This window comes from Lissotriton helveticus, chromosome 7 (assembly GCF_964261635.1).
Source record: "Lissotriton helveticus chromosome 7, aLisHel1.1, whole genome shotgun sequence".
NCBI lineage: Eukaryota > Metazoa > Chordata > Amphibia > Caudata > Salamandridae > Lissotriton > Lissotriton helveticus.
Window position 1 is genome coordinate 1,440,641,561 of NC_136068.1, and position 24,696 is coordinate 1,440,666,256.

Genomic DNA, 24,696 nt, shown 5'->3' on the forward strand with positions numbered 1-24,696 from the left:
GAGGAATTTGCTCATTAGGAAGGTTTCAGCTTCTTTTTTGAAGAGCACCAGAGAAGGTGTTCTTCTGATGGAGGAAGGAAGCGAGTTCCAGATTCTTGGTGCAGCCTTGGAGAATGCTCAATTATATGGTTTTGCCTTGCGGAAGCGGGGTGGCTGGAGCACACGGTCTCTGGCGCACCGGGAGTTTCTGGAACTCCCAGAAATCAAAATTTTCAGGGCGAGATATGCTGGGGAGTTAGGGTACAAAGCTTTGTGAGTGATGCAGGCCAGCTTGAGTTGGATTCTGCCTTCGAGGGGCAGCCAGTTCAAGGCCTTCAGATGCGGTGAGATGTGGTCAAATTTCCTTGAGCCAGATAAGAGTCTAGCTGCTGCACTGAGGCAAGCTTTCAGATGGGCTGTCGAAGACGTAGGTAGGCCAAATGGTGTGGAGCAGCTGTATTCGATTCTGAAGATAACTAACGCCTGCACTGCGGTTTTTAGGTCGGCAGTTTCAAGAAGGGTTTTTGTTTTTTCAAGTAACTCAGATGGAATCTGGCAGTTTTCGCCATCGCGTGTTCAATCATATTCTGGTTACGGTCCAAAGTAATACCGAGATATTTGACAAATCCACTATGATAGGGGTGCAGTTGAGTGCTGTGATCGAGTTAGTCTATTCCGGTATGTCATTGGATTTGTTTGGGGGAAGATGAGAAGAAACTCAGTTTTTTGGGTATTCAATTTGAGCTAGTTGTTGGCAAGCCGATGAACAGTTTCAGGGCATCATTTAGATGGATGATCTCCTTAAGAGAGAAAATGTTAATGTATATCTGAGTATCCTCGGCATACATGTGGAAGGAGATGTTGACGGAGACGAGAATTTCAGCTAAGGGCTCGAGGAAGAGATTGAAGAGGGTAGGGGACAGAGTAGAGCCATGTGGGACACCGATGGAGATCGGGCGGGAGCAGATATGTTGTTGTTGCCAAGGAATCTCTGGGTGCGGTTCTGGAGGAAGGAACCAAACCATTTGGTACCTCCTAGACCCATCCTATGTTCGAGGCGTTCAAGAAGTTTCTCGTGGTTGACAGTGTTGAATGCCGATGAGAGATCCAGAAGGATAAAAAGACAGGTTTTGCTTGGTCAAGGGCTAGGAGCGCATCATCAACGGTGTGAAGAATAGTAGTTTCAGTGCTGTGCCTAGGCCTGACCCAGATTAAAATTTGTCAAGTAGATTAAAATTGGTGATGTGTTGACTTAGTTGTATCTGCACACATTTATCCAGAACTTTCGCGAGAAGAGGGATATTCGAGATAGGTCTGAAGCTATCTGGAATTTCTGGATTCAGAGTGGGTTTTTTTTAGGATGGGGATGACTTGCCCAGTTTTCAGGGAGTCAGGTATGGACCCTTGGAGAAGGAAAGCATTGCTGATGGTAGTCCAGATGGGAACAATGAGTGAGGTGGTAGCTGCCAAGCAGTTGGCGGGGAGGGGGTCATTAAAGTGGGTGTTAAGTTTTAACGAGGATAGAATTTTCGAGATGGAATGGTCATCATAAAGTTCGAAGTTGGACCAGTGAGCCTTGTTTTTGGGTGTTGTTTGGTGGGGACGAGAGGAGAGATGGGTCCCAGAAGAAGAAGGAGGGAAGCTTGAGGAGGCATTGAGTTCACTACCAAGCGAGTTGATGTGAAGGAGGAGGAGAACTTATCGCAGGTTATTGGGGATTTTGTTTTGATGATTTCGCTAGTTTGTTTGATTGAAGTTTGACTATTTTGAAAAGTTTGTGTTGTCTGTTCTTGGCATTTTCCAGCTCTAATTTGAAGAACTCTTTTTTTAAGACCAAAGGATTTCTTGTTGTACATATTTTTGGCCTGATGGAGGAGTTTAAGTTGGGAGGCTGAGGGGTGCTGTCTCCAGTTCCTTTCTTTCAGAGCTCTCCTTTCGTAATTGAGGGGTCTGCTGAACCAAGGTGTTTTTGTCTTTAATTTGGGACAGTTTGAGCTTACACGGGGCCAGATCACCCAAAATGTTAGTCATAGTTGAGTTGCAGTGATCTGTGAGGTCCTTGACCTTGGACAGATTTGGGGGGAGGAAGCCCAATCTCGCAGCAGGCTGTCAGCTTCTCACGGTCCGGGCTCTTAGAGTCTCTGAGCCAGCATTTAGGTTTCACAGGTTGCCCAAGAATTTTCTTGGAGGAAGAGATTGGTTATAATGAAGGTGATGATGTGGTGGTCTGACCAGTCAAATGGCTCTATTGAAGTCAACCTGACTGGTGAGGCCTTAGCGATAATCCAATCCAAAGCAGCGCCTTTTGTGTGGGTAGGCAGGGTGCAAGCCTGGGTGAGTGATTGATCGTCGAGGAGGACTTTGACAGTGTTGACCTGGGAGTCATTCGGGTAATTCCAGTGCAGATTAAAGTCACCAAGAAAAATGTCATTGGAGTCGCCCCACTCCAATGACATTTTCCTTAGCAGTGATGATTTCCATGAGGAGGACCGAGGAAGTGTCATTCCTGCCTGGGGGGCTGGTTGAAGATGTGCTATTTGCATAGCTGAGATGTTGAAGCCCTTTACGATGCAGGTACTATTTCATTGTCAAGCTGCGCTGTCCATTGTTGTTGAGCTGTGCAGTCCATCGAGGGGATGTCGTTGATCGACTTCTGCGTCGCCATTTAAGGACAATACATCAGTAACGATCCGCGCAAAGTCGTCACTGTGCCAATTTTTAAGCAAAAACAGCTGCTGAACCCACTTCTGAGGCCCAGGACTGGATTGGCTCCTCCGGGAAGGGAGGACTTAAAGATGGGAGTTCAGCAGGGGCTGGGTTGTAGGAAGTCTTTGATGGCCCTGAGACTTTAGAACAGAGGTTAAGGCAGCAAGCCCTTGGGGTCACACTGTGTTCAAGTGAGATGAGTCTAGTCGTTGTCCTTAGCATGCAGAGATTAGAAGGCAGCAGGGCAGCTCAGCAAAGCACAAAAGCAGTTCCTTCAGAACAGTCAATCAAGCAGAGTGGCAATCCTTGTAGCACATCAGTCTTTACTCAAGGCAGAGTTCTTCACAGATCCAGTAGTGTGTTGTCTTGGTTGGATCAGAGCCCCAGAACTTATACCAAATGTGCCTTTGAAGTGGGGGTAATGTCAAAGCAAGCCCTTGAAGTGCAAAGGTTCTCTTTCATCCCAGCCCCGTCTGCCAGGCTGTCTTTGGGGGCTAATCAGGCCGTTGTCTGGAATGAAGTAAACTGCCTATTCAGGTGTGTCAGCTCCCTCTTCCTGCCCAGGAAGAGCTATCAAAATGTAGATTAACGTAGAGGAGTTCTCTGTCACACACACCCTTCTTGTGTTTGTGGTTGCCTAGAGGGGATACAAAAAGTGTAGCATCACCCTTCCCAGACGTGTATTGGAGCCAGGCTGCAGGAAAACTGCTGTAAGGGCAGAGAAATACCAACTTTCTAAAAGTTGGATTTCTTAAAATAGTAATATTAAATCTAACTTTACCAGTAAAGAGATATATTGAGCACACATAGCGGCTTCGTGTGTCCAGACTACTTGCTGTGGGTGCATGGACAAGCTACCAGGCTGAACTGAGTGAGGCGGCAAAATGGCAACGACATCTGACCCGGCCGCACCCCCACCCACCAAGGAATGAGTAGCAGATACAGCACTGATATGGTTTATTGCTGTCTTATGTTTCAATCTGTCCTTTTGAATTGCATTCTAGTGTGACTGGCCTATTGCCCGTTGGCAAGCCGGCCTGGGGTGGGATGTTGGGGTTGGGAATTATCTTTGTCTGATTGCAAACAATGGGGATCGTGGATTTAACATTCTTGGTCACACCTTGTGAGGGTAGTGGAACGCAGGAGGGGCGGAGACTAGTGGCTAGTAGACCGTTCCACGCCACACTTTACTTCAAGACTAGGCAGATGGCGATTGGGGACTATTCTTTATTGACCTGGAATGTAAGGGGGTTGGCGGGATGTGCTAAGCAACATAAAGTGTATCAGTATTTACGCAGTAATGGGATCATGTTTGCACTCTTGCAAGAGACACATCTCACCACACAAACACTTGCATCGCTCCATAAATGATGGAGGGGTACAGTAGTTGGTACTATATGTTCGGGATACATTCGAACCCCACTGCAGATCACACATTATTATGTTATGTTAGTGGCATTTTTAAAGCACAATCTGTTACCCGAAGGTGTCCTGGCGCTATCTACAGTCCTCCCACTGAAGCATACTTAAGAAACCGGAAACTATAAGCCAAAAACCCAAGTTTTTAAAGCTTTCCTAAATGCCTGTAAATCGGTACTATTTCTAAGATGGAATGGGAGGGCTTTCCATGCTTTGGCTGCACCAGCCAAAAAACTCCTACCTCCCCAGCTGGCTTTTTTTGAAGAAGGTACTGTTACTAACTTTGCTCCCAGGGAATGAAGTGGTCATTTAGGGACATACCACTGAAACTGAAGCTCCAGGTGGTCAGGACCTAAACCCTCAAGGGCCTTGTAGACAGTACAAAGTGATCTGAACTGCACCCATTTCTTGACGGGTAGCCAGTGTATTCTTCTAATAGCTCCGAAGACAGAGGCACATTTAGCAGTCCCGGTGAGCAGTCTAGCGGCCGCATTCTGAAGAAGTTGGAGTCTATGCAGAAACCGCTCCTGCATAATAAGGTAAAGACTGTTACAATAGTCCAGCCTTGACATTGTTAGAGCAGTGACTATTGTGCTTTGACTAACCTTAGGTAGCAACGGTAACATTTTCTTACATGTTCTAAGAACAAATGACGTGGGTGAAACTACTGCATTGACTTGGTCACCAAAATTGAGTTTACCACCAATCAAGACTTCCAACTTTCCTAGTGCAGATAGGAAGCAAGCCCAGAAAATCCGGCCACCAACTTGGGGTCCAAAACCTGGGGTCATTGCCAAACAGGATGACCTCCGTTTTGCAAGATTTGAGTTTTAGACAATTTTGGGTCATCCATTTATCCACTGTTTCCTGCAGTCATGGAGCCATTTTGCCGTCCCCATATCCTGCCCTGGTAGCAGTGACACCACAATTTTAAGTGTCATCTGCATACGATGTCAGAGCAAACCCAAAGGATTCGATCAGAGTGGCAAAGGAGGACACATAAACATTAAAAAGCATGGAGCTAAGGGAGGAGCCCTGAAGAACTCTACAAGGCAAAGAGAAAGGTTTGGAACAGAGTTCACCAAGTGAGACTGTTTGCACTCTGTCCGAGATGAAGGACTTCAGGAGTTCCCATGCTTTACCCCTGACTCCACACCCCCACAACCGGTCCATCAGCAAATCATGATGGACTGTGTTGAAGGCTCTGGGCAAATCCAACATAATCATGGCGGCTTTACCTCCCTGGTTAAGTACAGCCTTGATCACTTCTGTTAATTTTAAGAGGGCTGACTCCGTACTGTGCCCCTCTTTTAACCAATATTGCGTAGGATCCAGTATTTGTGCTCCTTGTAGATTTGTACTTAATTGTGCATTCATACTTTTCTCTACCAGCTTAGCTGGGAGAGGAAGACGCGAGATGGGCCAGAAATTATTAGGATCCTTAGGGTCCAAACTGGGCTTTTTAAGCAGTGGTAGTATTGATGCGATTTTCCAGGATTTAGGGAAATAACCTTCCGCAAACATCGCATTCATCATAGAAGTGTCAGAACAATGGGTTCTAGGGCCAGTTTTAATACTGCAACTGGACATGGATCGTAAGGGGAGCCTGATTTAGTTGACATCAAGGACTTATGAATATCCATGGTGGATAGGGGTGCGAACTCTTCAAAAGCAGGATGGGGACGAGACCCAGGTTTATATCTCTCCATGACGTCCAGCGTCCCATCCGTTATTGGACCATTGAATGTGATGAAAATGGCCTCCACTTCATTGAAGAACACAGCTATTTCATCACAGAGACCCTAATTCGAGGAAATACTAGGTGCACCAGGGTGCACCAAGCTAGTAACTGTTTTAAAGAGTTCTTTGGCCGAGTTTATCGCAAAGTCAACAATACATTCCCGAGTGGACACAGAGGGCCGCTTCGTCACTATGGAAGTTCTTCTGAATGGGTCCCCAATGGCGATGGTATCTCTTTACGCCCCAAATTCGGGCCAGTCCATCTTCTTGCAAACACTTACACCATCCCTGCTCATGAACCCCACGGTCCCGATGTATTGGGGTGGAGACTTTAATGGGGTGTAAGATTTCGAACTGGACCGCTCTCGGGCCCCCTCTCCCGGGGGCGCAATCTATTAATCGGGCACAACATATATCGGAGTGGATGTCTAACATGCAGATGCATGATGTATGGCGTCGGTAACATCCCCAGATGCACACTTACTAGCACTATTCGACATTACATGATTTATATACACAAATAGGCTCCGTGTTCTGCTCGGACAATGCCCTTCACAATATACCACACGCTGACTATTTGGCATGAACACTCTCCAATCACGCCCTGCTTCAACTGAGTTTGTCCTGGGGCATGCTACGCCCCGAGATTTCAACTTGGAGCTTACACAGTGCCGGGCTGGCCGACTCATCCTACCGGGCCACCCTCCTAAACTCCATAGAATCCTATTTCTCAGTAAACAAGGGAACTGCCTCGTCAGCTGGAGTGGAGCTTTAAGGCTGTTCTCCATGGACACGCCATCAAGGCAACATATGGTTCCCAGGAAAAAAGACCACTGCGCTCCACACTCATGAGTCAACAATACAGAGCTGTGAGCAGCGCATTTCCACCAGCCCCCAGATTGGTCCTGCTCTGGCCCAGGCCAGCTTGGCGTATAAAAGTGCAATGGATGACCCCTGCATGTTACGCTATAAAATATATCTGGCATGCAGACACAGGGAGGGTGACAAGGCAGGCAGGCTGCTCATGTGGCTATTGTGTTCCGACACTGCACAACCCCCTATCACCGCCACATCCACTGGGACCCTAGTCAATATACAGGAAGCCATCAATCAATCTTTCCATGAGTGCTATACAGCATTGTACGCGGCCCCAGCCATGCATGACTCCACTTACAGGACTTCCTTACGGAGATACAGCTCCCACAGATCATACCAGCCCATTATGATGCCCTAGAAGATCCCATTGTGCTTGATAAAATCACAGATGCAATTGGGCAGCTGGCAACTGGCAAAACACTGGGGATGGACGGTTGGCCATCAGAGTTTTATTCCACCTTCTCCGCTCAACTAGCACCTAGGCTAGACAAAGTGTATGACAAAGCCTTCGAGACAGGCACACTGCACCCACTCTGAGGGAAGCAACGCTAGTGATTCTCCCAAAGCCAGGCCGCGATCCTCTCCAAATGGCCTCCTATCGCCCTCTATCGATGCTGAACGTTGACTATAAAATCCTCGGGAAATTACTAGCAAACAGGTTAATCAATGCAGGTCCTCTGTTGGTCCACGAAGACCAAAATGGCTTTATACCAGGACGTAACACTAGTCTGAATCTGCTTTGCATGTTTGCACTGCTGGATTGGGCACGGGGTGAGGCAGAGAGACACTGGGTTTCATCCTTAGATATCGAGAATGCATTCAACACTTTGTGCTGGAATTATCTCATAGCGGTGCTGGCGGGGTTCAGCATTGGTCCCAACTTCATAAGGTGGATACGTTTGCTGTTTATTAGACTGCAAGCTAGAGTAAAGATGGGTTGCAACTTCTCCTCGCCTATTTCGATAGCGCAGGGAACATGCCAGGGTTGCCCCTTGTCGCTGGTTCTCTTCACCCTGGCCGTGGAGCCATTGGTGTGCAGACTGCGGTTGCTTGTCACTAACTGGGGCTTGCAGGTCGATCGACGGTGGCACATAATATCTCTTTACGCGGATGACGCATTAATATATTTGCGCGGCCGGACAGAGATACTACACTCCATCATGGACCTCTTGAATACACATCCAAGAGTCCCTGGGCTCCAAGTTAACTGGGCTAAATCGGTGGTGTTCCCTTTTACGCCAATGTCGCTGGTCCAGAGATGACACTCGCTAGACACACCGTTGACATGGGTGTTTGAGTACCTGGGGGTTCAGGTTTATCATTCATGGGCTGATTCTGTGGATAGAAATCTCGGAAAGGCCATAACTAGAGCCCACTCGACTCTCCCATTATAGTTGAGCCTCGCCTTGTCTCCCATGGGTCGGGTAGCCATTTCTAAGATGCTGGTCCTTCCCCACCTCCTATACTTCTTTTACACGCTCCCTTACCATCTGCCTCAGAGACTTTTCCAGGAGCTGAATCCTTCTTGGTCTCCCTGATATTCGGAAACTCAAGTGCCAGGGTGGCACTCCTTCATTTAGACTTGCCACTATCGGATGGTGGCTTGGGTGCCCCACACTATGAGCGATACTATGCTGCGGCACAACTGCAGTGGCCAATGCGGTGGCTCGCTAAGAGCAATCTCACGGAGATGACCACGGGTGCCTTGACATGGGATCCCCCAACATTAATGGAATGAATATCAGGAACAACTACTCTTACTCAGAAAAAATTAGGCAACATATTAATGACAGCGGCCAGACAGCAGATATGTGATACCTAATGACCGCACAGCACCATATGCCCCTGGCCTGCCGCTGGAACTTCTCCCTGGTACATTCTCCTGTCATGGGCGTCGGAATTGCGGTTATGGAAGGAGAGAGGACTAGACCCCTGGGGAGATGCAATGCCTGAGCTCAGCCAAGCATAAGATAGCCATGGCATGGAAGGCACTTTGGGCCCCAGTGTACATGCGTGGATGCTCGATGTCCACGGGGCACTTGTATCGGATACACAAACCAATTAGAGGCCACAGCGCGAGCAACAGTGCCCCGGCACCAGACTCCTGCACAATGGCAGGATTACTTGTCCGTGATTATGGCTAGGCTGCCCTTAGCAACCTCTCCCTCTTGGATCCGATAACTAGCATAGAACCCTGGGTCTCCTTAGACTCCCAGGATCTATATCAATACATAAGGTCACATGCAGGCGACCACAGGCCCTCCACACCTTTCTTCCCGCTTCCTGCCCACCCCATTCCGCCGCAGTAACATCTTCTTCCCCTCTCCTTTTCTCCCCACCCCCGGCACATTTTCTAATAGCGACTCACCACACCCCTGCAGTTCAATGTATGTCACCCACTGATATATCAGATCGTCACAAACAATTACACTGGCAGTTACACAAAGAGATCATATCTTTCGCCTATAGTTCCTCTTGTTCAGGTTAAGATTATTTTCCATATGTTTACGACTTGATGGAGATATGGCCTGGGGAATAATGGCGGATTACCCCCTGTTTTACCATAACTTTTTATACTTGATCTATACCGCAGAGTGAAGCAGCAAACCAACCAACAAGGTGGACTTCAAGGTACCCTAGCTGAGTCTCTTTCCCTGCACCCCACCCACGCCACTCCGATTATTGTTATTTGGCAATGTCAGCGTTGGACTGAATCATCATGCAAATGTTAATGAGGCTTTTTTTTCTCTCTGTCAAAATCAATACAAATCATTTACGAAAAAAACTTTACCAGTAAAGAGGATTTATCATTACCATTCCAATGACATATCTACTCTTTCTTAATCGGAAATTGTGGCTTAAAAGTATAATAAGGAATTTCCAAAGTTAACCTATGTGAGGAGGAGGCCTCACAGTGGTGAAAAAAGAATGTGGTTGTTTTTCACTACTAGGACATGTAAAACTAAAAAGTTAAAATTTTTATTTTGTATTTATTTAATGATTTATAGCGCTGGCTAGATCCATAGATATCAGAGCGCTTACATTAGGTTACACCATGTTACAGAAAGTGATAACAATTTCACATTACATCAAAAATAAGCAACACATTGAGAGAGGAAAGAATGGTGAGACAAATAGAGCGGAGACAAATGGAGCAGAGGGGAGTAGTACATGTCCTACCTTTTACTTACACAGTGCCCTGCCCTATGGGCTACCTAAAGCCTACCTTAGGGATGACTTATGTATAATAAAAGAGGAGTTTAAGGTTTGGCAAGGGGGTTTCAAATGCCAAGTTGACATGAAAGTAAAACTGCACACACAGTCTCTGCAGTGGCAGGCCTGAGACATGTTTCAAGTGTTACTTGTGTGGGTGGCACAATCAGTGTTGAATGCCCACTTGTAGCATTTAATTTACAGGCCCTGGACACTCTACTAGTGACCTACTGTTGGACTTGGCCCTTTTGGCAGGTTCACCCCTAAACTTTTTGCTTTTAAATGGGAATTGACTGTCTGGCTTGTGACTGGCTGGAGCTGGCTGGTGTGCCTGGCTCCAGGAGTCAGGATGGGTCTGCCCCGGTGATGAATGGAGAGATCTGCATGTTGATGGGAGGGAGGAGTGCACATGGGACCTGAATAGGGCTGTGCCTTCCCTCCACAATGCTGGCCCCGCACCCTGTGGTGTGTCTGAGCACTTAGCCCCCATCTGACAAGGGAGAGAGGGGCTGAGCAAAACAAAGTGCTCCAGGGCTGTGCTTTCTTTCCACAGTGCTGGCTCCACCTCCTGTGGTGTGTCTGATGTCCCTGCCTTACACCTTGAGACAAAGGATTTGTTGTATAAATGTAGGGGCTGTGACCCCAGTGTTCTGGTGTGCTTGGGCTGACTTTGGGGGGACACGCTGCCAGGAGGAACCGCCGCGGGACCCAGCTGCTACTTCCTGAGGGTCCCTGCATGCTGGCCTGCCTGGCTGCCCTTTGCTGGGGTCCCCCCCAGCACCAAAGACCCTTTAATTCTGCCTTTCTCAGGGGCTTTGTGGACATCTAGTACCTGGGAGCGCTTGCAGGCAGACTTGACAACGAGGAGAGCGCGTGGGCTCTGCAGCACCGAGCTGCAACATACCTTGAGGGAATCCAGTGCCTTAGCGAAGCCCATCCCGCATTGAGGTGGCGAGCGGGAGCCTACCCCGCTTTAATGCAATTTAAAACTTTGGTGTGTGCCTACTCCGCGTATTTACCCTTTTTAACCCAGGCGGGTGCCCACCCCACCAGGGACGTTTTGCTGGTCTTTAATCCCTAGCGGGCGCCCAACCCGCCAGGGACTTTTACATTTAAAGATGTGCCTACCACGTATGGTCCCGAACACATCACCGCCGGCCAGGGATAGCCCTGCGAAGTCATCATCATCATCATCGCCGTGCTGGGATTGGTCCCAGCGCGCGCTGCGATTGGAGGAGCCAAGAAAGACAGGAAGCGGACGGGAGCCCGCCCCGTGCTCCTGTGACCGAGAGGAGGCTCGCCCCATGAGCACAAGGGCGGCGTTTGCACCCGAGGTCCCCGAGAGCAAGGGAGGGCCCGTCGCGCCCAGTGTGAGGAGGAAGAGCGAAACAAGGAGAAACTGTGGCCCGCCTCCCTTAGAAGCTCCAATGTGAGGAAGGGGAGTCCCGCCCAGGCAAGACCGTTGGGAGCCTCAAGGGCTCCACCGAGAAGTAACCCAGAGCTCGGGGTGCAGCCCAACAGCCGCCCCCACCACGAGACAGGAGGAGATCCCAGGGAGGAGCAGAGTGCTCCCCAAGAAGGTCCTGGTGAGTGGGGCGGTGTGGTGTGTCCAGGGGAGGGTGAGTTCGGGGAACATTGTCGGTGCTCGCAGCTGTCCCGCTGGTCAGAGGGCAGCTGCTGCAGCTTGAGGCATTGTTTTTGGCACCCTCAGTTTAGTTGTGCCAGTGAGGGCCCAGTGCCTGAGTGGCCCCGCAGAAGGAGTGGGCCACTCCAACGGGGGGCATATTTGATTGTAGAGCCTGTGCGTGGCTCCAACGTTGGGGGCATTTCTGTTTCAGAGCCCATGTGGCTTCCACACCCACGGGGGCATTTATTAGCGATTCAGAGCCCACGAGGCTCCGGCGTGGTTTGGGGCATATTTGTTTTAGAGCCCACATGGCTCCCACGAGTGCTTGGGGGCATTGTAACCATGTTTAGGGACGATGCACATGCACATTAGCACTGGTCAGCATTGGTAAGTGCTCACAGTCCTAAAGGCCAACAAAAAGAATCAGTAGAAAAAGGAGGAAGTCAGGCAAAGCGTTTGGGGGGACGACCACCTTAAGGCTGACAGTTCTAACATCATTTATCCAGACCCTTACAGTGGATGACCTTGAGCAATGCCACACCACAATTTAATACATTCTCAAAGTTGTGAATGGATTTCAGGCATTTTGAGTGTTTTAGAACATTATAATTTCTTAACACACTGGCAATTGGAATATGTAACTGCCTACTTTCTGGGCATGCTGCTTTTGTGGATGTGATCTTCTAGTTTTTGACACTGCTTTATTGTACCATTTGACAGTCAAAGCAGATGTCACTGTTTTAAGTGTGTGTTTAAGATTTCTAATTGAACTACTCAAAAGAAACCTTGTGCATCTATTGTAACTCAAATGTTGTGGTTGATGTCTATATCGTTTCATCTTTAAATGCCAGACCAGTTGCATGTTGCTACAAAAGTACTTAAATTGCAACTTCAAGTAAACGTTTTTTTTTAAAAAAAATTAAACGCTAACGTTAGTACCCAACAGTAACCAATAACTCTGGACTAGCCACTTACCATAGGTTCCGGAGCAGCATGCTTCCCGACATGAAGTACTTTAATGCCTCATCAGGGGTAGTAAACGCTATATAAACACAATTATAATTTACATATACACACTGTGCAGTACATGTATGCATACTGTAGGTGCCTGTGGGTCAGTACAAGTTGTTTGTGCATGTATTGACAATATGTATTCCCTCTGTGCCACTATGTCTCTAATTAGTTTGTCAGTCCGTGATGGTAAATGAGTTACATGTGCATAACTTGAATAGCCAGGCAATTGAGATAACGGGCTGGAAAATACAAGCCATGGATGTGGTAGGCCTGTGATGCTCAGCAAGTAGAGAGAGGATAGTAGAGTCAAACGCTTAGGGGTCCGTCTGGATCAAGATCTGACACTCAAGCAACATGTTAATTATATCTCAGGTATATGCTTTCATACCATCAGCCTACTGCGCAAGGTTTTTCCTCTTTTGCCTGATTCGGTGAGGAGAACTCTAGTCCAGGCACTTGTTTTAAGCAGGATTGATTACTGTAATGGTCTACTGCTTGCTGCCAATGTAGGGGTATTGGATAAACTACAAGTCATCCAGAATACTGCGGCCCGCTTGGTTCTTAATGCCCCTCCCAGAACTGCCTCCAAACCCCTTCTTGACCAACTACACTGGCTTTCTGTCCGGCAGATAACGAAATTTAAAACATGCTGCCTGATTCACAAGTGCCTAAATGGCCAAGGACCTGCTTATTTGAAAAAGAAATTTGTCCCTTACACCCCCACTCGATCTCTTAGGTCCAGTAATGACCTTCTTTTGCAGGTACCACGGGCTAAGAAAGCCAGACACGGGAACAAGGCACTTTCCATAGCAGGACCTACTCTCTGGAATAAACTCCCTCTGTCACTCAAACAATGCACAGACCATCTAAAATTTCGAAAACAATTGAAAACAATACTGTTTAAAAATGAAATTTAGCTTCCACCCCCATTTATTTCTTGGTGTTCTACAGGTGTCAAAGCGCAGAGATACTCTATTGAGAGTTGATTCCAGTGCTATACAAACCAATAAATAAATAAATAAATAAACGCTGTAGACAGTTCAGATTATGAGGGTAGGAGAACGTTGACTGTGGTAAACAGTGGCTACTAGGAGTACATAAACTAAAGTTTCTCATAACCGAACATAAATTGAATATGCACCACTGGGCTGTCCCTGCAGCAACTTGACATTTTTGGGAGATGTAATTGTAATTTATTTTGAGCCCTCTGGAAACACATTTTTAAGTTCAATTGAAGAACTTTATTCTATCACCTAACTCTCCTGAATGTAATGTGCAGCCCTCCCAGCCATTTCACTCCAGGATTCCCAACAAGTGTTTCCAGTGTAACAAAGTTTAACCAGTGATGGTCAACAATCTCTCTGATCCCATCATATAACTACTCAACAAGTACAGCCAGTGTATTAAGGTATGCAACTTGTAACCTACATGGTATGGTGCTAATACAGCCAGTGAGTTCACCCACACAGTTCTGCCCAGGGACTTTTGCTGATCGTTCTAATGAAAAACAATGGCAAAAGATAGCATGCCTCCTAACGAATGAGGCCCATGATTTGAGTTGATTATTTCCACAATGAACAGTACAGTACCGGCTCAGACGTGGATACAATCTTTTGTTTCAACATATTGGGTCACAAACAACTTTAGAGATAACTATGACATACTTGTAGATGAAGATGATGGCGGCAACAGCAACAATGGAGCGGAAAATGAAGATATCCATCACATATTTGTCTGTGTCCCAGAACATGGTGGACCTAGCAGGGAGAGAAGACCAGAATAGATCAAACCTTGAACTGTAAAAAAGGTACAATTAATCCAGTGTATCTTTTAAAGTTAAATCCATTAATAAAATAAGCAGATGACACAGCGTGGAGGTTCAGAAGCTCATTCTCCCGATCTGCTCAAGCACAAATAGGCAAAAGGTTGAGTTTTGCTCGCAGGGAACTTCGGACATTTGCTTATGTGAAAAATATGCTGTGGGTGTTAATTTTGTTTCAACCAATTGTATGTTCACCAAAGGATGCAAAGAGATTTCAGCACTACACACATACCATTTTACTACCACATTTGTGACTACACTGTAAGAGAACTGAAATATCCTCTGAAGCGTTGCAGTCCCTTAACTCTAAAAATACTCAGTTATCCTTCACTATACCTCAAATTAAGAGTGCAAAGAAATTTGACAGTAATAGCCTACATTGGCCCTTGAAACACATACATGTCGACAGCTGTGCCCCCTCCCCCTCCATTAGGGCGTTGTATTCCCTGCTGCACGCGCCCCAAAAGTGAAAAATAAAAACCGGTAATAAAAAGAATTACTGTTTTATTTTTCATTGCTCCAAGCAGTGTTTGGGGTGGGGCACTGCTGCTGACTGGCAGCAGGGGAGTGGTGCTCACTCCACCAGTTTACACTGTGCTAGTCACTTTGGACAGAGGTCTTGCGATGGCCAACCTGACATATGCAGTATAAACCTCTCCACCTAGCTGTTCCAGACAGCTGGATGGACAACAGGTACAGGCCTCCAGGAGCATCGAGATAGACCTCTCCAGCCAATCCTGCCACTGCTCTCATGCTGCTCATCTGCAGCATGAGAGCAGCGTTGGGTTTTACAGGAGGGACATGCCTGATGACCCACGAGGTGCCGTCACACTGATGACAGAAGAAAGACTACACGAAGGAGAGGAAACACAGGTAAATACATTTTGTTATTTTTTTAATTACCTTTTTGGCTCCCCCACCGGGTTTGTCTTTTGCCCCCTCTACACCCCTCCAGTGTGGAGGGTCACTGCCTGCCACTGCATAGAAGTGCTCTCTTTGACCACATGGGAGAAGTGAAGTGAGACGTACTGACAAAACCAAGCCCCCCCCACCCAACCCTCTTTTCTCAGGTGACTCACGGAGACCAATGCATATTAGATCAGTGGAAAGGAATATAGGGGTAATCCATATTATTATCGGCCCATCTTCCTTATTGACTCGACAGTGAAGGTTCTGGGGAGGGTGTTATTAAATAGGCTTGCTTAGTGGGCCGATAATAATCACATTTTATAGGATGTGCAATACAGTTTTCGTATAGGTAAATATACAGTGGACCAGTGTCTGAACCTTTATGTTTTAATCTCTAAATATGCGATTACCAAGAAGGGATCACTTTTTGTGGGTTTTGTGGACCTGACCGCAGCATTTGATCAAATGAACAGGGCCAAACAATGGATGATATTGGAGGAGCTGGGAGTTGAGCCTGTAATTATAAATGTTCTAATGACCCTCTATACTGACACCACTGCTAAAGTTAGGTACACTAAAGAAGGACGGCTCATCAACAATTTTACTAGCAAAAGAGGGATGGGCCAAAGGTGTATCCTTGCTCCTTTTCTTTTCACGCTATACATAAATGGATTATAATCTGGCCTGTCAATTTTACATACAGCTATACCAAGAATAGGTAGGAGATCAGTGCCCATTTTCTTGTACATGGATGACGCCGTTCTCTTAGCTCGTACACCGCGGGAATTGCAAGTCCTTATAGACGGATTTGTCATCTTTATGAATGGGTAGGACTTGTCCCCTAATTTTACTAAATAATTTGTGATGGAGATAGGCAATGGATGGTTCAGATCAAAAACGTACACGGCAGGCTCAGATAGTCTAGCTAAGGTCCCATCATTTTCTTACCTGGGCATTGTGTTTGAAGATAAATTAAATTGGAAAATTCTGAAAGAGGGGAAGGTAAGGGATATGAAAACATTTCTGGGGGCAATTGCTAATTACGCACACAGATTAGGTACATGGTCCCCAGGGGTCATTTTATAATTGTATCAGTCCTTTTGTACCTCTAGGGTTTTGTATGGAGGAGAGTTCTAGGGTACATGGCGGTTGAAAAAATTCAGATGGTGCAAAACAAATTTTTAAGGCAGATGCTGAGAGTCCCTCAGGGCACTCCGTCCTACAGTGTACACGATGAACTAAGCATTAAGTATATATCTGACCTAGTTGCTGTTATGTGAATGTATGGTCTAACGAAGAGGCATTCTTTAACCAGGCTGTAATCCGGGATTGCCTTTCACTCGACAATGCACTTAAAATTCCATGGTTATAAAGGAAACTTTATCGGCAATGGGAAGAGCTGATATAATTATAAAATATGATCAATTTAGGAAACAGGACAAAAATCTGGTAAAGACCTATTTCTTAAAAAAGCCATGGTAGATCATGACAGCATGGAATTAAGAAAACCTATGGTGAGAGGATTCGCCGTAGTTAAGTAAGTACCGGGTATGAAGACTTCTCTCCATTTTACCCCGTACACATGATAGATTTCTAATCACCCGTTTTAGACTAAATGTGTTACATCTATTGGCATCCCCCTCAGGTTTATGTTCTGCGTATAGAAGTTAGAGGTCCCTGTCGCTACGACAATATGTCTCCACACAATACCCTACATTTTGTATTTTTATGCAAATATTATACCTATCCTAGGTGTCTATCTTAAATCCTAACTAAAAGATACAGGTTTTAAGCAGACACGTGTTGCACTTTTACACTTGCAATTAATGTCAAATGGTCAAACTCTTTTTACTATCACAAATTTTTTAAGAGCAGTATTTAAATCGAGAAATTCAAGAAATGATTGATTTTTAGAGGGACCTTTTCATCTTTTTGATTTTAATGAATTGTAATAGTTTTTACTTTTTACACGTGTAATTTTATGGACTCATTTTAATAGAATTGTACTGAGGCCAAAGACAATTTAAGAATTCTTACACCTGGATGACTAATGTACTTGATGCAGTTTTTAGGTCGAGTAATTTATTACTTGAACCTATTACATCTGAACCAGTCTCTTGAACCAGCCGGATTTCCTACAATGCATGTTAGTTTTTCAACCGTGACGCTTCTCCAGCGCGCGCTTGGCCCGTTCCCTCCCACTCGCTCGCATCCCGCCCCCCCACCAGATTCTTGCAGCGCGACACTTCGCCAGCGCTTCTCTCCCACACGCTCACTCCCCCGCCCTCTGCCAAGGAGAAAGCTGACTCTGAAGATGGAATACTGACCTGCTGTTGCTTTGCTGCCAAGGAGAGGGGAAGGACTTTGCTGGTGTGCTGTGTCCCCTGTCTTGAAGGAATCTCCAAGGGCCTGAGAAGATCTGGCTCCCTGTTCTGAAGTCCCGGGAACAAAAGGACTTCACCCCCAGCTTCCCTGAACTCTGCTGAGAGAGTTCTGCCCTTCCTAGAGTGCTTGATCCAGTTGTGGGGCCTCTGGAAGTTGTACCTGTGCTGGGAAGCTTGAAACTAAGCTTGAGAGACTTTTGCATTTGAAAAGTGTCGCATCGGTCGCTTGCGGAGCGCATCCCCGACAGTGCGAGAAGATTCCCGCCGCTATGAAGGTCTAGATCGTCGCAGCATCTGTTGCCGCTGCCAGAGCGTTGCATCCTTTGTTTGCGAGATGCACCAGACCGGTGCGGGAAAGTTGAACATCGCAGCGAGTGTCGTCGCAGAGCCTGTCGCCGCTGGGTGAGATCGCCGCACCGCTCGCTTGCGGACCGCATCATGTCGCTGCGAGCATCATCGCAGAGCCATCGCATCGAGGAGCTGCGAGAGTGGGGATCACCGCTGGTTCGCGCATCGTCGCCCCGGAGATCGTGGCAGCCCCTTCGAGATCGTCGCATCGTGCCTTTGTGAGAACAAACTTCCTACGGAGCCTACGTCCTGGAATCCATACAAGTGGCCTACCTCCCCATTCAGACCGGATTCGTCGCAACACACCCCCTGCTGCAGCGGGGTTGTCGCATCGCCTCCCCAGGGTCTCAGGAGCAACGCATCGCTTGTTTTCCACTGCACCAGCTTCTGCTTTTGGAACTTTGTCGCAACTAAAAGGTACTGTGAGTAAACGTGACGCAACTGTGAACTTTTCACGCATCTGTGGATTATTCTATCGCAACCTAAAGAACTCTTTGGAAACCATATTCTTGAACTGTATATGTTGGATTTTTGTCGTTTTGGTCTTGTGTAGTTTAGATTAAATACCTTTATTTTTCTAAACTGTTGTGGAGTCAGTTTGTGGTGTTTTCACTGTGTTAATGTGAGTGTTGGTACAAATACTTTAAATATTGCCTCTGGTTAGCCTAGACTGCTTGTGCCAAGCTACCTAGAGGGTGAGCAGGGGTTATCTCAGAGGGTTTCCTCCTTACCCTGACTAGAAGCAAGGGTCCCTATTTGGACAGTGGTACCTACCCCTGCCAACTAGAGACCCCCAGTTCTAACATTGTTGGTCAGCGGTGGGATTTGAACTTGAATTTGTACTAGACCCACAGTGAGTGGTGTACATCACTGGTGAGTGCAGACCACTACGCCACCGCATACCACGGTTATGTTTTTTATTTTTGGTTCTATTTTGATCATAACCCTGAAAGAATCCAAGCATCATGTCTCAGAATGGTAAACCAGCAAGTGATGTTGCAGAACTGGAGTTTCACATTGAAATGTTAAGTGATTACAAAATAGGTCAACTCAGGCAGTTCTGCAGGAGCTTTGGATGTCCCATGAAGCGCAGCTCCAAGAAGGAGGACCTACAGGAGGCCGTAAGGGCCTGGTGGGAGACCAAAGAGACTGGGGAGACAGATGATGAAGAAGTGGATGTGGATGCACAAAGGGATGGTTTCAGGCCACAGGATCTGCATGTGTCGAGAGCGGCCTCAAGGGCTAGCAGCAGTCATTCAGCTGACAGTTTTTCCCCAGAGGAGTTGGAGGAAAACCAAAGGGATAGAGATCATAAGTTAGAAATGTTGAGGCTTGAATTGAAGATAAAGCAAATGGAGGAAGAGAGAGAAAGGGCGGCGGAGGAGAGCAAAAATGCCCGTGCCCTGGAGGAATTGAAATTGACATTGGCCCATGAATTAAGAATGAGGAAGCTTGAGTTGGAGCTCAAGAGGCCTGAGGCCATGAGGGTCTCAGCTGAAGGAGAAACATGGGTAGCTCAAGAGGTGAGCTTTGCTGAGTTGGAGGTGGAGTCCAGCTCAGATGGTGGCAGCATGATTTTGATATCTAGTGCGGAAAGAAAGGTACAAACACCCAGAGATGCGGCGCCTGACTTGAGGGAGGGGGTCGACATACACCAGGGGGTTCAGGTTTATGATGTAGTTGCATTGAAGTGCAGTGTCCCTGAAGTAGATTGGGGGATTGGCACAGGGGACCATATTCCTATTGGTGGGAGGGACACTCTACTGACTCTAGATGAGAGATACAGGGAGAGGGGTTCCCCCATGGTAGAAACCTTGGTGTGTGTGTGTGAAGACCAGCCAGAAGAGTGTGGGTTGTGTGACAGAGGCAGTCGGATACTGTCTTGCCAGTCTCAGGAGAGCGGTGTGGGGTACTTGTGTGAGGCACTGTAGGGTGAAGCAAAGGATAGCTTGGTTAACAACTGTGGGGGGCTGTGTGATTCATTCGTTGGAGAGCATATTTTAAGTCCCTGTTTTCCAGAGCTATGCCAACACCCGGTGGAGTGTGAGTTTTCTGACCCCAGAGAGCTTGCGTTTGAGGCAGACCTCTTGGTGGATTCCAGAGAGTCTGAGGAGGCATTGGGGAGTGATCCCAAAAGGAGTGGCTCAGATATCTTGCAGAACTGTGAGGTGGAAGAGGTTCAGTGTAGCCCAGTTAGGTCCCAGTGTAGTGGGAGGGGTGTAGGGTCTCATGTCCGGTCTCAGTGGAGAAGGAATGAGTGTGGGACAGTGTGTCTCACGGTGTCCGAACCCCAGTCTCAGGTCCTGGAGGGTTCCTTAAGAGAACACCAGGTTGGGGACCTAGACTGTACTTGTAGGCCATTTGAGGAGGATCTCCTAGTGTATGTTGAACGGGGAGTGCCTGTAACCAGGCCTCCATCAGTTCTGGTGTCTGGCAGTGCCACTCCAGTTGGGAGGGTGCAGGCGTCCAGACTGAGGGGTGAGAGGGGAAAGGAGTCCCCAGTGGGAGAACCAGTGGGTCAGGGACCAGTCAGAAGGGACTGAGTCCCCAGTGAGTGACTATGGTGACACCACTCCTGTCCTGGGAGATCTTCGCGCACTGTCAGGTGGACAGGGGTCGGGAGATCTGCGCCAGGCAGACTATCACAGGACACTTGAGTTGTGTGTCACCCTAAAAGGGGGTACTATGTGAGTCCCCAGAAGTCCTGGGGTGCCAGGCAAATGCACAACCACAGGTTTTTGTCCGTGGGTTGGGAGACCAGGTTCAGGATATGCCTGACCTGGAAGGAAGGACATCTGTAACCAGTGTCCTGACCCATATGGTTCCCAGGGGTACCCCTCCAGTAGGGAGGGTGCAGCGCTCTGGAAGGGGGTGCAGAGGGATGGAGTCCTCGCCTCTGACCTCGGTACAACCTGAGGGGTTAAACTCTAGGTTGGGAGACCAGTTGCTGGAGGGAGGTCCTGAACTGGTAGGAGAGTTGTGTTCTTGGTTGTCCTGGTGGACAGGGTTGCCCCTGGAAGGGGGGCAGGAGTCTCACCCAGGGGGTGGACTGGGCCACACTGTTGTGTTGGCCAGGTGGGTACTGTCTACCAGTATGGGCACCTCAGTGAGTGAAGTCCTGGTGCGCCAGGCAAGTGTTCCACTGCAGGGGTTAGTCCCTGGGTGGGGAAGCTAGGTTCAGGTGTTGTCTGACCTGGAGGCTTGGGAGCCTAGGTTTGAGGGCCAGTCCGGGGTATCCCCCCTGACCTGGTACACCAGTTCCAGGATAGCACCCCTGAACTGGTGGATGAATGGTGCGGGACACCTGCCACAGGTGCCCTGGCTATTCTAGAAGGGGGTACCGCTCCAGGTGGGAGGGTACAGAGCCCCAAGGAAGAGGAGGACCGGGTGTGGGGAAGCCCACCCCAGCCTCCTGTCCAGCCGCTGGATACAGGTCCGGGACTGGTGGGTCAGTTCCAGAGTGTCAGACCTGACCTGACAAGAGAGGGAGTGGACAAAGGGTGCCAAGCACCTGGGGCTACTGCCCCCCACCCTCGGACGCCACAGAGGTTTGAGGGCCCTGAGAGGCGTAAGGCCTGGGTCTCATACCTGATCACTGGCGGTGGTCACTGTGGCTTGCTGTCTGTCTGTTGGGACACACCTGTGAGCAAGTTTAGTTTAGGTACTGCACAGGTGGTGTCCACAGGTGAGGAGAAGGGTTCCACATGGATTGGCATGGTGGACCCTGAAAGTATGGATAGAGTGATTGATCTGGGTTTAGGACAGCGTACAACAGGACTGCCCTGCTGTGTGGGCCAGTTTCCATGTTCTATCGCCTTAAGCAGGGAATCCCATCGAGGTATCATTTGGCCTACCCTGGCTTTAGGCTGGAAGAGGGTTGTGTTAGAACTGGCCCTTCTTGCAGGGTCATCCCCAAACTTTTTGCTTCTTCCTCCCTTATTTTTCCTGACCCGTGGCTGTTGGCAATAGGACTCTGCGCACTTTACCACTGCTGATCAGTGCTAAAGTGCATATGCTCTCTGTGTAAATTTTTATTGTGATTGGATATACATGATTGGCATATTTGTATCACCATGAAGTCCCTAGTAAAGTGCACTGGGTGTGCCAGGGCTGGTGATGACAAATGCTACTAGTGGGCCTGCAGCACTGATTGTGCCACCCACAGGAGTAGCTCTAAAATGGTGTCTCAGGCCTGCCACTGCAGTGCCTGTGTGCAGTTTAGAAATTGCCATGTCCTCCTGGTTAGTGTCCCCACTGACCAGGCCTAACCCTTCCCTTTTCATGCACATTAGTCACCCCTATGGAAGGCCCAAGGTACCCCCCTGGGCAGGGTGCAGTGTATGTGAAAGGTAGAGCATGTACTGGTGCGGGTGACATGGTCTGGTAGTGAATGGCAGCCATTTTCGTTTTTCACTATTGTAAGGCTATCTTGCTCCATAGATTAACATGGGGGGTGCTGGCTACAGTGGCTACCAGCATTTCTTCTCATAGGAACAAGATAGGACATAAGTATCTAGTATCCCTGAACTCAGAATTTAATAACACATCTTTTAGGAAAGGTTTTTTTTTAATCCTGTGTTTGAGAACAGCACTTTTAGAAAGTTGCTGTTCTCTTGTCTGACCCTTCTGTGTGCCTTGGCCTGTTTGTGTATTGACTGTCTGGTTTGAGAGTGACAGGGGCTGGGGATTCCCCAGGAGGCTGGCTGAGTCAGCCCTAGGCTGAATGACTGCATTTGCAACTGGAGTGGTGGGAGGAGTTAGCACCTGGGCCTGAATAGGGCTGTGCCTGCCTTCCACAATGCTGGCTCCACCTCCTGCTGGGCGGCTGACGACCCTGCCCCTCACTCTGAAAGGAAAGGAGAAGCCAGGTAAACAAAGTGCTCAAGCAACACCCAGAACTGGTTCAGACCGGGCTCAGGGCCCACTTGCACAAAGAGAACAAAGACTTTTAGGGGTATAAGTACAGGACCCGTGACAACAGAAAATTAGATCATCCTGGAATCAAGAAGGAACCTCTGCCAAGGAGAAAGCTGACTCTGAAGAAGGAAGACTGTCCTGCTGTTGCTCTGCTGGACTGACCTGCTGTTGCTTTGCTGCCAAGGTGAGGGGAAGGACTTTGCTGGTATGCTGTGTCCCCTGTCTTGAAGGAATCTCCAAGGGCCTGAGAAGAGCTGGCTCCCTGTTCTGAAGTCCCAGGAACAAAAGGACTTCACCCCCAGCTTCCCTGAACTCTGCTGAGAGAGTTCTGTCCTTCCTAGAGTGCGTGATCCAGTTGTGGGGCCTCTGGAAGTTGTACCTGTGCTGGGAAGCTTGAAACTAAGCTTGAGAGACTTTTGCATTTGAAAAGCGTCGCATCGCTCGCTTGCAGAGCGCATCCCCGACAGTGCGAGAAGATTCCCACTGCTACGAAGGTCGAGATCGTCGCAGCGTCTGTTGCCGCTGCCAGAGCGTCGCATCCTTTGTTTGCGGCATGCGCCAGACCGGTGCGGGAAAGTCGAACATCGCTGCGAGTGTCGTCGCAGAGCCTGTCGCCGCTGGGTGAGATCGCTGCACCGCTTGCTTGTGGACCGCATCACATCGCTGCGAGCATCGTCGCAGAGCCATCGCATCGAGGAGCTATGAGAGAGAGGATCACCGCTGGATTGCGCATCGTCAACCCGTAGATCGTTGCAGCCCCTACGAGATCGTCGCATCGTGCCTTTGCGAGAACAAACTTCCTACGGAACCTACGCACCGGAATCCATACAAGTGGTCTTCCTCCCCATACAGACCGGATTCGTTGCAACACGCCCGCTGCTGCAGCGGGGTTGTCGCATCGCCTCCCCAGGGTCTCAGGAGCAACGCATCGCTTGTTTTCCACCGCACCAGCTTCTGCTTTTGGAACTTTGTCGCAACTAAAAGGTACTGTGAGTAAACGTGACGCAACTGTGAACTTTTTACGCATCTGTGGATTATTCTATCGCAACCTAAAGAATTTTATCGCAAACCTTAAGAACTCTTTGGAAACCATATTCTTGAACTGTATATGTTGGATTTTTGTTGTTTTGGTCTTGTGTAGTTTAGATTAAATACCTTTATTTTTCTAAACTGTTGTGGAGTCAGTTCGTGGTAATTTCACTGTGTTACTGTGAGTGTTGGTACAAATACTTTACACATTGCCTCTGGTTAGCCTAGACTGCTCGTGCCAAGCTACCTAGAGGGTGAGCTGGGGTTATCCCAGAGGGTTTCCTCCTTACCCTGACTAGAAGCAAGGGTCCCTATTTGGACAGTGGTACCTACCCCTGCCCCAGTTCTAACACATCCCTACTGTAAATCTGGCTTCACATTCTCACTCTTCTTTTAAATTTTATGTCCAGCTGTTGGTGAGCTGGAAGCAGGGTGATATGTTTTGAGCGGGCAGTGCTTTAAGACTGTCTTATCAGGGCTACAATCCAAGATGTTTGCTTGTTTCTGAAAGCTTGTGGTTGCGAACAGTCTTAATAGAACTCTGAAAGATTGTATAAACGGCCAGTGGTAATGGAGAGAAGGCGTAATTAATTATAGCCCAGCCCAAACAGATGAGTGTTTAACAGTGTACACATAAAATGTAGAAGACCGTGCAGTCCAGCCTCTAACAAAGACAGCTTTATTAAACCGTGGGAGATGCAATGCTATCCAAA

General features: G+C 48.0%; 1 protein-coding gene across 3 annotated transcripts in view; it reads right to left on the reverse strand.

Annotated features, from left to right (window-relative positions):
• The window catches only part of LOC144770342 (histo-blood group ABO system transferase-like), a 652,215-nt gene that overhangs the window by 239,739 nt on the left and 387,780 nt on the right, over positions 1-24,696 (reverse strand). For all 3 annotated transcript variants that reach the window (XM_078654796.1, XM_078654794.1, XM_078654795.1), the window contains one exon: positions 14,239-14,331. In XM_078654796.1, coding sequence (XP_078510922.1) covers positions 14,239-14,324 — 86 coding nt within the window. In that variant the 5' untranslated portion in view covers positions 14,325-14,331. The remainder of the gene's footprint in view (positions 1-14,238; positions 14,332-24,696) is intronic.